The 16,938-nt window shown below is 49.2% G+C and overlaps 1 protein-coding gene across 2 annotated transcripts in view; it reads right to left on the reverse strand.

The window, feature by feature from the left end:
- The window catches only part of Rap2l (Ras-associated protein 2-like), a 220,582-nt gene that overhangs the window by 135,058 nt on the left and 68,586 nt on the right, over window positions 1-16,938 (reverse strand). For both annotated transcript variants that reach the window (XM_071678826.1, XM_071678827.1), the window contains exon 2: window positions 14,687-15,251. In XM_071678826.1, the coding sequence (XP_071534927.1) occupies window positions 14,687-15,037 (351 nt within the window). In that variant the 5' untranslated portion in view covers window positions 15,038-15,251. The remainder of the gene's footprint in view (window positions 1-14,686; window positions 15,252-16,938) is intronic.

A 16,938-nucleotide genomic window follows, 5' to 3' on the forward strand; every position in this document is an offset into this window, starting at 1 on the left:
TAAGCTCCCACCTAACATCACCTCACCTGGGGCCGTCCCAGGGAGGGCCTCCAAGACAGGACCCCTGTGCTCCCTTATCACCCTTATCGGCGATGAGCTCATGGAAGTGCCCGCCCTACGGAAGTAAATCGACGGCTCTACCATCGCTATCAACGCCTACAAAAGCTCCAGCGACCAACATCAACTTCCAGTCTCTGGAAATGGACCATCGGCACACCACGTCACCATCAGCCAAACCCAAGCCCTCATTCATCCACAAGAGCATCGCCTCCAACCTTCCCTGTCCAGATCTGTCTCACGCTCCCTCTCCATCATGCTCAGTCCAACAGGAATATCAGTGTCACTCGGGACAATAAACTAAGCAGAGAGGAACACGTCAGACCCACCATCAAACACTCCAGCTACCGGCTCGACATTCCTCGTAAACTCAAGACAATACGACTCTCTTCACCCGAAGTCAAGAATACACAACTTTCACTCGATTTACACAAATATGTGCCTCCCCAGCCCTGGTCTCCCCCTTATCCATCCATTACACAACTGGAACTCTTTAAAAAGGTGCAGAAAAGGGCATGGACAATTCCCTTTAGCCCCTCGTACACCACAGATCAAGAAGAGTTCAATAACCTGACGTTTCCTACTCCGTGCCAATCATGACCTCAACCTTATCTAATATGGGACGACGCTAGTGCACCATCCTCGCCACTGTCACCTCCTAGCACATACGATCCCTCGTCCCCGAGCTATAGGTGCTTAACATAAATGCACCGAAACCATACGAGTTCGTACAGATAGCTATAATAATGGGTCCCGTCCGGGCCACAGAGTGAACCTAAATAATCAGCAGGCTGTGCAACGACCTCCACTTTTGTGAAAACAGTCTGTTAAACACGTTCTTTTTATAACTTCATTCATTACTGCCGGTTCTTTTTATGTCTATTTTCAGCCTTGGCTGCACTGAATTTCATAATCACTCGTTATCATCATCATCATCATCATCATCATCATCATCATAACAGGACATCAGCTTAGAGTTGCTAGGTCCAGGACATACCATGAAGCCGGGGAGACACGCCAGACCCACTGAACAACTGCCCACCCGCAGGTTGGCTCCAACAGTCTCTTACGCCAATTTGTCAAGCGATGCCCCCAGCAGCAGCAAGAGGAGGACCCACGAGAAGAGCACCTTCAGGGCTCAGCTCATCCCGACTGGTACATGACACCCGGATGACACAGCAGCGGGTCTGATGGTAATGTTCTGCCTCAACACGACACAAGAAACAACGCCCAGGAGATCCGACCGTAACAATGTCAACTGAGATGCGAGTTTAAAGAGCGTCATGCCGTAACAATGTCAACCAAGATGAGAGTTTAAAATGGGTTTTCTTTTATTCTCGCTGAATGGAGTGCACATCGAGGCTTATATAAGCCAGAGGGGGAAATATGAAAATGAGGATAATGAGGGGGAGGAGTGAGGCGAGGAGAAGGGGGAAATAATGCATGGGAAGCACAGTCAAGTGTTGTGAAAACAAACCAGAGGGCGAGATCATCTTCTGAGATGCCAAGTACAGGTTCTGACGGCACACACACAAACACACACACACATACACACACACACACACACACACACACCCGGTGGTAGAGGACTGCGCTGCTGTGGGTGTAGGCATCAAGACCAATCTGGGGATGACACGAGACGGTTGAAACATACGCGCGCTACCACACTGCCACCACAGCTGGCTCCATCCCCTCCCCACAACACACACACACACAAGCACACACACACACACACACACACACACACACACACACACACACACTACCACACTGCCACCACAGCTGGCTCCATCCCCTCCCCACAGCACACACACACACACACACACACACACACACACACACACACACACACATACACACACACCTCTGACATCACCCCACTGAAGGCCGGTATACCACGACGTAAAATATAAGTGTACGCCAAACATGACTTATAAAAGTAGTACCGCAGCAAATGTTCGCACTTAAAAGTCGGCCTCCGAGTTTCATTTAACTTGGGGAAAACATGGCAATGTCACTTGCGTCTTTGTTTATCTATGTTAGCGAGACGATACGGGCAACTGAGGCCCTGATCAAGGCCATCTCATTAACGCTATATGCATGGATGTACTGTAGCCTGAGCCAGATAACCATTTTATAGACCAACATCCAAGGGTGGATGAACAGCTGGGTCGACTGTGGACCGACTGCCGCAACCAGGATTGAAGCCTATGCGGGCTCGACCCTGGGCGGCCCGTGAATGCGTCACGGTCAGGAACGCTAACCACCACACCACGAAGGACCATACGATCGAGAATGAACTATTCTGGATCAGAAGTGTGGTGGCTATATCCCAGTCATGTCCCTAGGGACGATATAAGTCTTAACATCCCAAGACGGATATCCCTGGAACACTCCACTAGTAACACCATTAACTAAGATATTCAAGCATCTAGATCCAACTAGACTCTAGACAGGCTTCATTCCTCCCAAGACTGCATTGCCTTATGCAAGACATGTAAGGTTGCTGCCGTCCCAGCTGGGTTGGGTGCTGAAACATACAACACTGAGAGCCCCTCAGGTCACTCTGTCAACACCATCTGAGGTCAAGGCCACTCAGGTCGACCCACCCACTGCAGCGGGCTGTGCAGCAGCAGCAGCAGCAGCCACGCCCTACCTAAAGATGGTTTCTGAGGTCTTCTAGCCCAACTCTCGGGTCCGAGACAAGGCTGTGGTGGTGCTCCTCTGTTCAACCAGGCTGTTGGAGGCCGCTGCGAATGGTGGGTCTAGACATGCCCACCAAACCCTACCTGAGTTAAAATCAAGTGTTGCAGTTTCTCTGGATTCTTCACAGATTAGGCTCCAAGTGCACAGAAGGAGGGAGGTGAACATAATTAAAGTCTACTTGCATGCAGCATTAAAACATTCATCGAGAAAGAACTCAAAGAAAATAAGAAAAACTTGATGGAAACAGAAACTAGGCAAACTGTCTCAAATCATAATGTTAAGAATGCCACGTGTATGGTTCCAGAGAGGGGGGGCCAACAGGCTCCTGGATGTCAGTGTGGCCCAGCTCTGGCTAGGCTGCATATGGCTAAGACTAAGCTAGGCTACAGGAGCCCATATGACTGTGTTCCTCCCGCTGATACTGAACACACAAGATGTAAACATCACCACCACCAGATGTACACACAGCCACACCATGTCCTGGACTGCTGGAAACTCGGTGAGTCCAGAGATAATTCCCACCATACACTATACTGTAGTATGTGTACGTATTCCATTCACATCGCAGCTTTACCCACGTAACTTTGCCTGTCGTGAACAATTCAGCCATAATGTAATTTGTTATATAATTCATCCATCATATGCCAATCACTGTACCTTTCTTTGTTGCATTCATATCTTTTCTTGCGTCGTTGGCCTCAGGATGGGTAGTAGTCCAGATACAATCAAATCATCAATACACTTTGTAAACATTCGTCCACGCCAGTCTTTGATTCTCCCAAGTTGCGTTTGCATTTTTTTTCTTTTTACTTTGAAGGATTATAGAGGAGGAAAAGAAGAGACAAGGGAAAGGATTTACGAATTTTGGAGGAAGTGAAAAACCTGTCTTTTAAAATGTGCGGCAGGTCATAGTTATTGGGAAAAACATGAGAAGGTAGAGACTTCCAAAGCTTCGAGGTGTAGGGAAAGAAACAGTTATCAAAACGGCCCACCCCTGGTTGCCGGTAGTTCTGAAGAATTCTGCGCCCTAAATACTTACATTTTAACAATAATACTTTTAGCATCTTTCAATCTGAATGATAACATTTAAGTCTTCCAATGTAAGCTGTGCCAGCGAGGAAGTGAATGCGAACACTGGCTACAAAAGCCTTCCAGGAATTTTACAATTTACGATAGAGCTACTGCTCTCTAAAGAGTACAGCCTCTTACGTTTTTCAGTCCTTCCCATTAGTTCAGGTTTCAAACGACGGCCACGAGGGTTGTGGAAAAATCTTCGCACACAACAGCAACGTCGCCTGCCGGTAACGATGGTGTTGGCCCACAACAGTATTCCAGTGTCTTGAGGGTACCTTGCCATCCAGTCAACTTTTTCGAGAACGCAGCTGTTTCTTTACTGTGTCTGTTGTGTTCGCTGAAGTAAAAGGTCATGTGACATTTTATCTCGAGGTCTTTCAAAACACTGCTCTTCCGAGACATGGCGTTTATCTGTCCAGTGCATTTTTTTTTTTTTTTCTAAACATCTTCACTTGCTGTGTGTAACACGGGAACATCTGGAGGAAGTCGTTTAGTTACCTTTACGGTGACTTGGCTCACTGAACACTGATTCCTATTTAGCTGGTCACTCATCTTACATGTGAGTATGTGCCGTCTTCCTATCTTAGTGCATCAATTGTATGAGACAGTTGATATGCATTTTGCAAAGGCGAAGAAATACTTAAAAGGGATTGTTCCAACTCGTCTAGTATCTGGAGGTACAACACACAGCCTCGCGTCTCCCTTGTTTACATCATTGCCCCTCTCGGGAACCTCTGCCTTTTAACTGATGCTCCCTGACAGTTTTCCACACCAACAGTTCCAGTACTGAATAATCTCATAGAGTAAACTGAAGATGTGCCTTGGCTTCCTACAGCTTTGTTGACCAACGACCCAACTCAGCAGCCTTGGCTCAGCCCAGGGTGTGCGGGTAGAGGAATACCTGGGGAAGGTACACTATATAGTGTATACACCAAGCAATCTCTGCCGTCTGCCCTCCTGGGAATAAGATGCGGCTGATTTCAGCAGTTACCATTAGCTTCCATTCTTGGGTCATTGCACAATGAGAACAACCTTTGCACAATCTGCAACTATGCATTTTCATACAACTGCACAGATACCTCCTCACTTGCCTTCTCACCATAATATTTACGTCTCATCTTCTGCTATTACTGGTCAACCGTATACAAGATCCTTCACTTTAACATAGGAATATACGGTTCTTCAATGGCTCTTGGCATTTCCTCTTCTTCCCGGGTTTCTGAAGTCTATAGCCTATACAGATGTTACTTATGCTAACTCTAAAGTATGTGGCTGGGGATATGGTCACATATGTCTTAAAAACGGTGCAAACGTAGAATCTTTTAAGGGTTGGCCCAAACAAGCCCTGCAAGAAATGGCACGACACATAAACATCGTGACATCTGAAACTGTAAATCAATACCAAATTTTTATTCTACTACATTAATCTACTGTACGATTACGCAATGAACTAAGTCTTCCACTTCCTCGGCTACGTAATAATTATCTGGCCACTGGGGTTTAACAAAGACCCTTTTGTGACCTACAGTCCTCACTCACAGGAAGAGCATGACGGGCACAATACAGACACTGATAATGGCTGCACAAATCAAATATGGTCATTAGTTTTCCCTCGATGAGTGGTGTGTGGCCATATGAGAACTTCTGAGACTCATTTTTTTCATACCTGCTCGCCATTACCCGCGTGAGCGACGTAGCGTCAAAACCAGATGACAGAGACAGAGGGAAAAAGTCTCACTTGGCTCCTTGCTCTGTTCTGTCTTTTGCAAAGTAATACAGGAAGGAAGGATTTCCAGCCACTCGTTCCCGCCCTTCGAAGCCGCCTTCTACAACACTCAGGGAAGACATGGGCAACATTCTTTCTTCCCCCCCCCCCCCTTCACCCCAGGGACGGGGGAGAATCACTGTGCGAGTTATCACCATACATAAAAGCTCCACTCTCCCTCCAGGTGGAACCCTTCCATACTTCCTCACTGGTACGTGTCTGGTGCGCGGTCACAGTGGTTCTCTGGTAAATCTCTCCAGGTGTTCTGTACATCACTGCTTCCTTAATGTACAAGAGACAGCTCATGGCTTGTTTTCTTCTACTGTACCAGATCACTTCCAAAGTTTACTGAACAAATTCTATGATCTTTGCGACGCACGTAGTCTCCTCGTGGCCCACATGACATACTACCTGACTATACATCAATTCAGTCGTGATTTCCGTATGGCGTGTCAAAGAGGGTTATCTTATATATATATATATATATATATATATATATATATATATATATATATATATATATATATATATATATATATATAAAATGTCATGTCAACCATTAAACAAACTAATCCTCCTGTGTATTCCATCATCTGCTGTCAGCCAGCTCGTCGCAATCTTCATACTTCCCTTCCAACAGATGTGCGTCATACCAGCAAAAAGGGAAGTTCCCAGTTATGATTCACACTGTTGCCAGTACCTTTCTTCCCATCTTGGGTGTGTCTGGGTGACTCTGGGATGGTTCCCGTGGCTTCTCTACCCCCACAGCTCGGACTGGCGCCGTGCTGGTGTGTTGTTCCTCCACTCAGGAGGCCCACGTCATCACCGTATCCTGTCTGGTATGGAACACTTTGTGCATACTTGTCTAATCTCCTTTTAAGCTTCCGCAGCACACAATTCAGAATTCCTAACTGCTATAGTTCAAGTACTAGGGAAATTCTGGATCCCAACTGCTTAAAATTGTATTCTTATAAAACTTACTCGATCTTTCTACACTAGTAGCAATATCTTACAGAAGATTCCACGGCTGATTTGCCAGTAAGGGACTATTTTCCAGTGTAGACTGGGAATCGTGCCTTTCCACGACTTCCCAGGTCAAAATTAGAACAAGGTTTTCGTGTCTGTTCTTTCCTTCCAACAATATAAAATGTGCCTGTGAAAGGACTCAGCTGACGAACACTGAAATGTCGTCCACCTTAAAAACCTGAAAAGGTAACGTTACGACTTCAGAGCATCCGTTCGTGACAGCATTACGGCACTGCCCTGAAAACCCGCCTTGCTGATAGTTCGTAGAATCCTGCCTACCATCTTTTTTTTTTAGCTCTGACTTGCTGCTGTGTTGTGCTCGATGAGATAAAGTGTATTACTCCATCTTCTTTGACGCTACACATACGTAATGTGACGTCAGCATCTGTCCCGCGTTCTGTATCGCTCAATTTTCTCTCCAACCGCAGCTTAAGCTTATCTCCAATCAAGGTAGTGTGGTTAGTATTAGTGGCCAGTCGGAAGGACCTGGTTCATATGCTGGTAGTTTCACATCATCTTGCCACTGGTTCGATTCCCAGCACTGGATGACAGGAAACCGTGGATGTAATCCGTGTGCAAACCCTCGTCACTAGAATTATATTTCAACCCTCTACACTAAAGGATTACATTGCAACCCCTCTTCACTAAAGGATTACATGTCAACCCTCTTCATCATAAGGACTACATTTCAACCCTCTTCACGGAAGGATTACACTTCAACCCTCTTCCCCAAAGGATTACATTTAAACCCTCTTCACAATACGGATGACATTTGAGAGGGAGTTTCCCACATTACCAACGATAACAGGTTCTCCCTAATCTACATATGAACACAGTCAAGAACTGTTCAGTCAAAAATCACATGTACAATTTTCACACAATCATCTCTCGATATCTGTCAAAAGCAAGCCAGGTCCTTCCCATACCGTCAATACTCCTCATACTGCAACGTTCACAGAGACTATCATGTGAGTTTTTGTGAGGGTTGGAAGCACCAAATAGCCCTCAGCCAGTAAACCAAATGAAAAAGGAGTTTGGTTTACATTAAGATACATGACACAGTGAGGATATAAGTGAGAGAGCTCAGAGCCTGTACCATCATAACAAATGCAATGAAATGACCGTGCAACATAGAGTGTTTCTGATGTCCACTGGTGATGTGTTGTGTAAGCTTGGGCCCCGGATGTCTAAGGTGCTCTCTCCTTGTGTGCTTATAAGAATTATTTACTGTGCAAACACACGATTGTCTTACGAAGACACGAAACATATCTTTAAGTGAGCTCTGTGAGCATCACTTTGGGTAGTGCCACCACACAGTCACTGGCTCGCCTTCGTACAATATACTACATGATCCATCAACTCCCGGACAGCCTGCAGACACCACACACAGGTCCGGCGTACCTCTGCCTTTTACTTGCAAGGTGCTTGCAGACACGTAATCCAACTAACTCCCGTCAGAGTACAGCGAAAGATGACACAGACTCAACAGGACAGAGTAACGGTTCTATACCAAGTTGGCGGCGTCATCATGAAGTACCTTGCTCTACTGGGGAGCACCGCATACCTTGCTAAGCTGGTGAGCACAGATAACCTACCGATCAGGGGTAACAGTACAGTGAGGTACGTCTATTGTTAGCAGGATAACGCTCACCCAGGATCTGGTGTCTGAGGGTTGGGGCACACCTGTGATATTTACACAAGTGCCCCCTCCTCCACCCGCCGCCCCAGCAGCCAGGGTTGGGTGGAGAGGAGCCGCCGGCCCATGATAGCACCTCTCTGAACAAGATCCCGTTGACCATCCGCCCGCCCTCCCCCGCTCACCTCACTCACAAGACCACCCGCCCTACACTCCCCTCCCTCACACCTCACCTTCCTCCACACATAGAGAGGGAGAGACAATGACAGACAGACACACAGGGAGGTGGGGAGGGAGGGGGCTCGTCAGGGAGGTGTGAAGCTGTCTTCACACCTCCCCACAGAGACATGCAGTCCACCCGGACCCCTCCACTGACCGTCACCACAGGTCCTGGGCCGACCACAAATCAGCTCAAGGCTTTTGTCCACCCCGGTACAGCTGGACTCTCCTCCTCCCTATGGTCACACACCGTGGCCAGGCCAGCCCAACACCCCACCACTTGGCTTCCACTCCCTATGTATAATTCCTCCACATAAATACATTATCAGTAACCAGGTCAAGTATGTTACTCACAACTCGATACATTTCGTTGTAAGATTACGTCATTCCTAGAAGCCCTATGAGGGACCACAACCTTACGTAATGTGATATGACGTTCGTGATACCTGAGTATAACATCTGGGTATGATACCAACGTATGATGTCTGGGTATGTTATCTAGGTATGATACATTTATCCGGGTGGTATATCTTCACCTCTTAACCACGTCTTTACGACCCCAGGGTATGACCTGAGCTTTGACCTGACCTTCGGGGGAAGGTCAAAAGACCGGGCTATCATGACCCTACGTGAGGTCGTGCTGTGGTACTCAAGGATCGTGTACCTCCGTGCTGGCCAGCACCGTGCACCGCCGTACCACACGATCGTACCTCCGTGCTGGCCAGCACCGTGCACCGCCGTACCACACGATCGTACCTCCGTACTGGCCAGCACCGTGCACCGCCGTACCACACGATCGTACCTCCGTACTGGCCAGCACCGTGCACCGCCGTACCACACGATCGTACCTCCGTGCTGGCCAGCACCGTGCACCGCCGTACCACACGATCGTACCTCCGTGCTGGCCAGCACCGTGCACCGCCGTACCACACATCGTACCTCCGTACTGGCCAGCACCGTGCACCGCCGTACCACACGATCGTACCTCCGTACTGGCCAGCACCGTGCACCGCCGTACCACACGATCGTACCTCCGTGCTGGCCAGCACCGTGCACCGCCGTACCACACGACCCAACCCGATTATTTCTTCTGTCTGGTTAACTCTTCAGCATGATACATGAGCCACCAGATACCACTAGCCGGCAACCCGCACGAGGATCTCCCCAGCCCAAGCTTCTCTCTAGTGGACCAGCTGTCGTACCACTGCTACCAAACTATCGTACCACTGCTCCTCCTGAGGACCGTCTGTCGTGCCACTACTCCCCAACTATCGTACAGCTGCTCCTCAATTATCGTACCACTGCTCTCCTGAGAACCGGCTGTCGTACCACTACCCAACTATCGTACAACTGCTCCCTAGAGGGCCATCTATCGTATCACTGCTCCCTAGAGGGCCATCTATCGTATCAATGCTACCCAGAGGACCACCTATCGTATCACTGCTCCCTAGAGGGCCATCTATCGTATCACTGCTCCCTAGAGGGCCATCTATCGTATCACTGCTCCCTAGAGGACCACCTATCGTATCACTGCTACCCAGAGGACCATCTATCGTATCACTGCTCCCCAACTATCGTACAACTGCTCCCTAGAGGACCATCTATCGTAAAACTGAACCCATGAACTAGTGTAAGTTATGGTCCTAGCTGAGGAAAAAAGTATGTCCTCCTATGGTCGGTGACACAATACAGATACGGACCAGGAAAAACACACAAATACACCAAAATCGAATACAAGAATACACTCAAAACCCAAATATTTATCCTTCATACTTAGCAATAATAAATCTTTCGTAATGAGCAAACTCAGGGCTTCCCCTGGGCCTTGACCAGATCAGAGGAGACACTGCAATAACCGGACGCGCAGCACGGTTCTGCGCACGTTGAGGCGAAGGAATGTTACGGAAAGCCCATGATAAGCGCGCACGGGTCACCTCAGTGACGGCGCGATACGTCGAGGACAGCGTCACACCAACGCGATACGTGACGACTTACAGTGGGGTGTGGGGGAATAATCCCCTCCCAGAATCTACATGACTGTCATACGTAGTTCTCCATGGATCAACCGGCGACATAAATGGGTCAGCAAGCCTTGTCACACCCCAATGACACTCCATTCCTTTCACGATATTCTTCACATCAATGTTCCTGCCCAGTCTTTGTAGTTTACACCCATCATGTTACTAGTCTACACATGTGCCACATACGTAATTTACACCCATCATGTTACTCGTCTACATATATGCCACATACGTAGTTTACACCCATCGTGTTACTAGTTTACATATAAGCCACATACGGAGTTTACACGCATCATTTTACCAGTCTACATATATGCCACGTACGTAGTTTGCATCCATCACGTTACTAGTCTACACATGTGCCACATACGTAGTTTACATCCATCACATTACTAGTCTACATAAGTGCGAAGCGACCTCAGTACACACTGGAGTAAACCATGAATATTCATAAATCTTCTGATTAGACGAGTGGACAAATCTTCCATAGGTAATACCACTTTCTAAGTGTCACAGGCACAGGACACATGCCTCAACTAGGGATAACCTCAAGCAGGCAGCCCAACACGTGGACGGATTCGCAGTAACTTGGCCGAGTGAGACTTGATATTGAGCTGCACCTCGGCCCAGTGTAGACCATTGGAACCGGTCGCGTGTGAGTATACGTGCACGGTCGACTGTGGCCAGGACAGAGCCTGGGCGAGTGAGGCTTTTCAACGGTGCGGCCAATGGGAGAACAAGATGAACACCTTTCCAGAGCCTTGATGAGTACAAATAGGGCACAAATCTCACACATGGAACTTAAGCTTCCTTCTGCCAGTCACACCAAAGGCCCGACGTAACGCTGGCTCGTTACAAAGGAACGTGACACAAGCCACTCTCCTAATCTGGTCCGTAATGACTTTTTTCCCGAACCTTCCGCCACAACTGGTGACCAGGTGTCGGCCCTCCATCATAACCCGCCCCTCACGTGAGGCAATTCAACAGCGGGATAATGAAGCCTGCAGTGTGAGTCTCTGCCCCAGATATAAAGACACTACGAACGTAACAATACGACCATTCAAGGTCCCTGGACATCAAACCTTACCATGGTCGACAATGTGTATCAGGAGAGGGCATGGCAGGGCCAGGATGAGTTGCTGTTACATTTTGCCATGGATAACGGCACGAATCAAAATGGCCACAGCGGGTGGAGGAAGACAAGACGGCAGCTTAGGATCATTCCCTCATCAGCAAGTGATTAGCACAGTAACGCATACAACATTAACAATGACATTAGGTCCTGTGGTAGAGCAGTATCGAGTCAAATATATTTGAAGTATTCCAATCTGTGTGGATTAGGACACCGGGGGCTCCACCTCCCCCTAACATCCTGGGCAGACTTGCTGGCATGCACTAGTCCATGACGCAGGGGCAAGAAAACGTTTTATCACACCAGGAGATAAGGGGTACCGGGCCAGACGTAACACTGGCCCGCGAGCTAGAGTGATACACACGATCGGTCGGGCCAGAATCAACAGCCCAGCTGGTAAGTGGGGCGGGCACGTGAGTCTTGATAACCACCCCTCCCTCATCATCCCAATCCCTCGCCTCCCACTCCCGTCCCTAACCCTGCTACATTCCTCACCCTCTTCCTTTTCCCATGCACCCTCGCTCCAAGCCTCCCCGCCTTGCAGCCTCCAACCTGCTTCACACAATTCACCCACCTCAACCTTAACCTCCTCCGCCTCCTCACCTCTCACATCCTCCTCAAACTCTCACTCCGCTCCATGCTTCCTCCTCTCCTCTCCTCCCCCTCACCAAACCTCTCCCGTTGTCCCACTAATCTCGTTCCGTTCAGCTCGTTCTTGCTCGCCCACCCCTTCCTTTCTTTTCTCCCGTCCTATTCATCTCACTTTCCCACATCTGTTCTTGATCCACTCTCCTCCTCCTCCTCCTCCTACTCCTGTATCGCCCTCCAACTGGTAATCCCTCCTCCTCGACCACGCCCATCATCATCATTGCCGGACCTGCGCGTTCGAACACATGACTACGACCAGGGGCTTCGGTGATCTCGTCACTTGGTCTGGGGTTACTTACGGTCGTCTGGCGACAATATTCAAGGCCCTGTGGCTGTGAACTACGAAGACCTCAGCCATAACAACTTGCAACAAACTGTGAACACACAAAACCCACCCTTTCGCGCGCCCTCTCCCCCCACTCCATGCAATAGCTTACGGTGGAATGCCCTCTCCTGTTCTCAAGCAAGCCATATTTCAGCTTCGAGTATCAGATCCCCTTTCAGGCACTGCAATATCTCAATATTACGACGATAGCGGGGGCATATACCATGCACCCTTACTGTGTGTCTCGTAATGTCATCTGCCTCCACACACGATCATAAAATACTTGGGACGTGGAAACCGCCTACACCAGGAAAATTACATTAATAACAAATTTGGCTTATCATAATGTAATCTCTGATTACATTAAATCACCCCCGAAGTGTTCTGCATGATGCTTCTCAGCCGATAAATGTCCCACAATGCTTTTATTGTAATGTATACTGAGCTTCCCATCATGTAAACTGCCTCAGTTTACCCTGCTTCTCATTTCACACACAAGAGCTGCTAGTGTGGTTCTAATATCTGACATACAGAGGTGTTATAAACACAAAAAACGAGATCACCTTAACCATCCAGGGGGGGATGACTGTACAACACCTTGCCGTCTGCCATCAGAAACAGCCTGGTATGCACACGCGAGAACTTTAACAATGAACAAGTATCTATACACAGTGTACCAGACCAGCCAGGGTGTGGGAGATGCTATGTGGACCTGAGGGCTACGGGCTCCCAACAGCATGGCCGACCAACAAGACAATCCAACTTGCAGTCTCTCTCTCTCTCTCTCTCTCTCTCTCTCTCTCTCTCTCTCTCTCTCTCTCTCTCTCTCAACTTGCAGTCTCTCTCTCTCTCTCTCTCTCTACGAGGAAATCAGACTGGGACTTTCCTCTGTCCATCGCGCCCACTCCTATCCTGAACTAACCCATCACTGACCGCCGTGGCAACACCACTATCCCTTATACTTACCGTCCGGAGGTCCTATCCAACAACCAACCCAGCCAGCCAGTGCCGGCCATGGTAACGCCACTATTCCTTTCCCCTGAAGCAGCTCGGGGTCCCAGTGTGACCACAAGAGGTGAGGTTTTCCACGAGGCGCTACCTGATCCCAGCCGCTCCTCTGACCATAACAACACCTGCACCAACCACCCCACCTGTCCATCTCGCTCTCCAATCCTCCTTCCAGCATAGCCTCTAGCTCCAGCAAGCACTGTATAACCTCCTGGAGTCCAATCCTCCTTCCAGCATAGCCTCTAGCTCCAACAAGCACTGTATAACCTCCTGCAGTGCTTAGTACACTTTTGTATCTCGTAACCTCTGCTGAGATCTGTCAACCAAGATAAGGACTTGCAAGAAACAATCAAGTTAACAAGCTGTGCTCTGGCTGATGGCGTCGTCAGTATATGGTACCAAACCAGGTCTTCTGAATCTGTTATAACTCAGGTGCAATCAGGTCATTAGCTCTGCCAGTATACAGAATATCATCACATGAACTTCTCGAATGACTTCACAGTGCTGGGGTAAACATCTGTCCTGCAAATCGGTGAATGCGCATTTTATGGTAGGTATTACCGGACTCCGCCAGCTAGAGGTTATAGAAAGAGTGAGAAGTCACCTTTCGCTATGTATCAGGGGGTGGAGTGGGATACAGTCAAGTCAAATAGCTTCTCACTCAAAAGGAGTCCATATAATCCCTGCTACTGGACGTAGCGCAGCCTTGGAAAAGGTGCCCCGGAGTAACCCCAGGAGCATTTCCAGAAAGAGGTCACGGGGAAATTATAAAATACAATAAATATACATTTTCCAATGTCTAATATTTGGTCTCTCTTCCATGATCACTTCATCATCTCTTGTGACACTCACACATCGCAAGTTAGGGCTTACATACTCTACATCCTTATAACATACACATGTCAGGAAGGTACATTAATTACACAAGGTCTTAAATCATGCAACTGATGAGGCCTTCTCTGTGCCAGAACCCTTTTGAGACAGGTCAGGGCACGGCACGAACGAAGGCCTTCATCTGTCACACACAGACAGACAGACAGGTAGCAAGTACGAGGGGCGTGCGACCTACCTTGTTGGCGACCAGGAGGATAGGGACGCGGTCACAGTTCTTGACGCGCGTGATCTGGTCCTTCATGCCTTTTATATCCTGAAAGGTCTGGTGGTTCGTCATCGAGTACACGACCACAAACCCTTGTCCGTTGCGGATGTACAAGTCACGCATGGAGGCAAACTGTTCCGTGCCCGCCGTGTCCAGGATCTCCAGCACGCACGGCGACGTGTCCACCTCGATCTCCTTGCGGTAGAAGTCCTCGATGGTGGGGTCGTACTTCTCCATGAAGCAGCCGGACACGAACTGCACCGTGAGGGCCGACTTCCCCACCCCGCCCGACCCCAGCACCACTACTTTAAACTCACGCATTGTGTTTCCTAAACATTCACTTGGTTACGGCGAGCACAGCGTGTGTGTGTGGGGGTGTGGGGGGGGAGAGACACCACCACCAACACCACTCCACCACTCCACCACCACCACCGCCGCCGCCACCACCACAGCCACCAATATCACACTGCTGCCGCCTCAGGTGGTGTTCTTGTACACCGTCGTGGTGGCACCATCATTGTCTCATCCTCCTCTCCTGCAAACAAAACAAACACATCAAGGGTCACTAACCATCATAATAACATAAACAAAAGCATCAGTTCCCCCGACATCCCAACCCAGACCTGTCATAGCCACACACTGTACTGCACACGACCAATATACACTGGGGAAGTAGTGGTAATGTAAGGGCGGACATGGAGGCCAGTGCCTATCATGAGACCAACAAGCAGGTGGTCCCGCGACGGCATCAGTCCCTGTCCTCAGGTCACACACACCCAAGTGCTAATAATGACCAGGGCCCCTCACACCACTGCCATCCGTCATCACCAGTCCCTCACACCACTGCCACCCGTCATCACCAGTCCCTCACAACACCACACGTCCCTCACACCACTCCCACCCGTCATCACCAGTCCCTCACAACAACACAAGTCCCTCACACCACTCCCACCCGTCATCACCAGTCCCTCACAACAACACAAGTCCCTCACACCACTGCCACCCGTCATCACCAGTCCCTCACAACAACACAAGTCCCTCACACCACTGCCATCCGTCATCACCAGTCCCTCACAACACCACACGTCCCTCACACCACTCCCACCCGTCATCACCAGTTCCTCACAACACCACAAGTCCCTCACACCACTCCCATCCGTCATCACCAGTCCCTCACAACACCACAAGTTCCTCACAACACTGCCACCCGTCATCACTAGTCCCTCAACACCACAAGTCCCTCACACCACCGTCCTACATTATCATGAGTCCCTCACACCACAACCATCACCTTAAGTTCCTCACACCATTGTTCTCTGTCATCATGAATCCCTCACATCACAGCCAGATCCTCACACTACACCCATCACCACGATGCCCTCACACCACACCCATGACATTGAGGTCTTCACAGCACACCCATCACCACAAGTCCCCTCACACGACACTCATCACAATGAAGTCCTCACACGACACCCCTCACCACAAGTCCCCTCACAGGACACCCAGCATAATGAGGCCCTCACACCACACCCATCACCACAAGTCCCCTCACACCACATCCATCACAATGAGATCCTCACAACACACCCATCACGACAAGTCCCCTCACACCACACCCATCACAAAGAGGCCCTCACACCACATCCATCACTATGAGGTCCTCACACCACACTCATCAGCACAAGTCCCCTCACGTCCCACCCATCATAATGAGGTCCTCACAACACACCCATCACCACACGTCCCCTCGCACCACACCCAACCCCACAAGTCCCCTCACACCACTGTCGTCCCATCACTACACCAACAACTCACACCCGCTACAAACCACTCTCACATGTGAGCCAGTGTTAATCAAACCAAGTACACAACCCACTCCTCACCACACTCATTCACAGCCACACATTCATGCAGTCCTCGCCTCCCCCCTCCCTTCATAAACACTTGGTGACATACAGGCTCCCAGCCCCAATGCTTATCATCTCTGAGGTGTTCATCTCTTAACTACACACTATGACATCACGAGCGTAGCTCTAGCAGGTCATACAGCTCGTTGGGCTTGTTACAAGTGGGTGCGTAATTACCTAATTGTAAGCACCTATCTGCATCGTCATGGGGAGGGAGTTCTACACTCGCGGGGCCTCATCATCTGAACCATCTCTACCATCATACAGCTTTTCAAGCTGTGTGTGTGTGTGTGTGTGTGTGTGTGTGTGTGT

The sequence above is a fragment of the Panulirus ornatus genome, chromosome 28 (assembly GCF_036320965.1).
Source record: "Panulirus ornatus isolate Po-2019 chromosome 28, ASM3632096v1, whole genome shotgun sequence".
NCBI classification, from domain to species: Eukaryota; Metazoa; Arthropoda; class Malacostraca; order Decapoda; family Palinuridae; genus Panulirus; species Panulirus ornatus.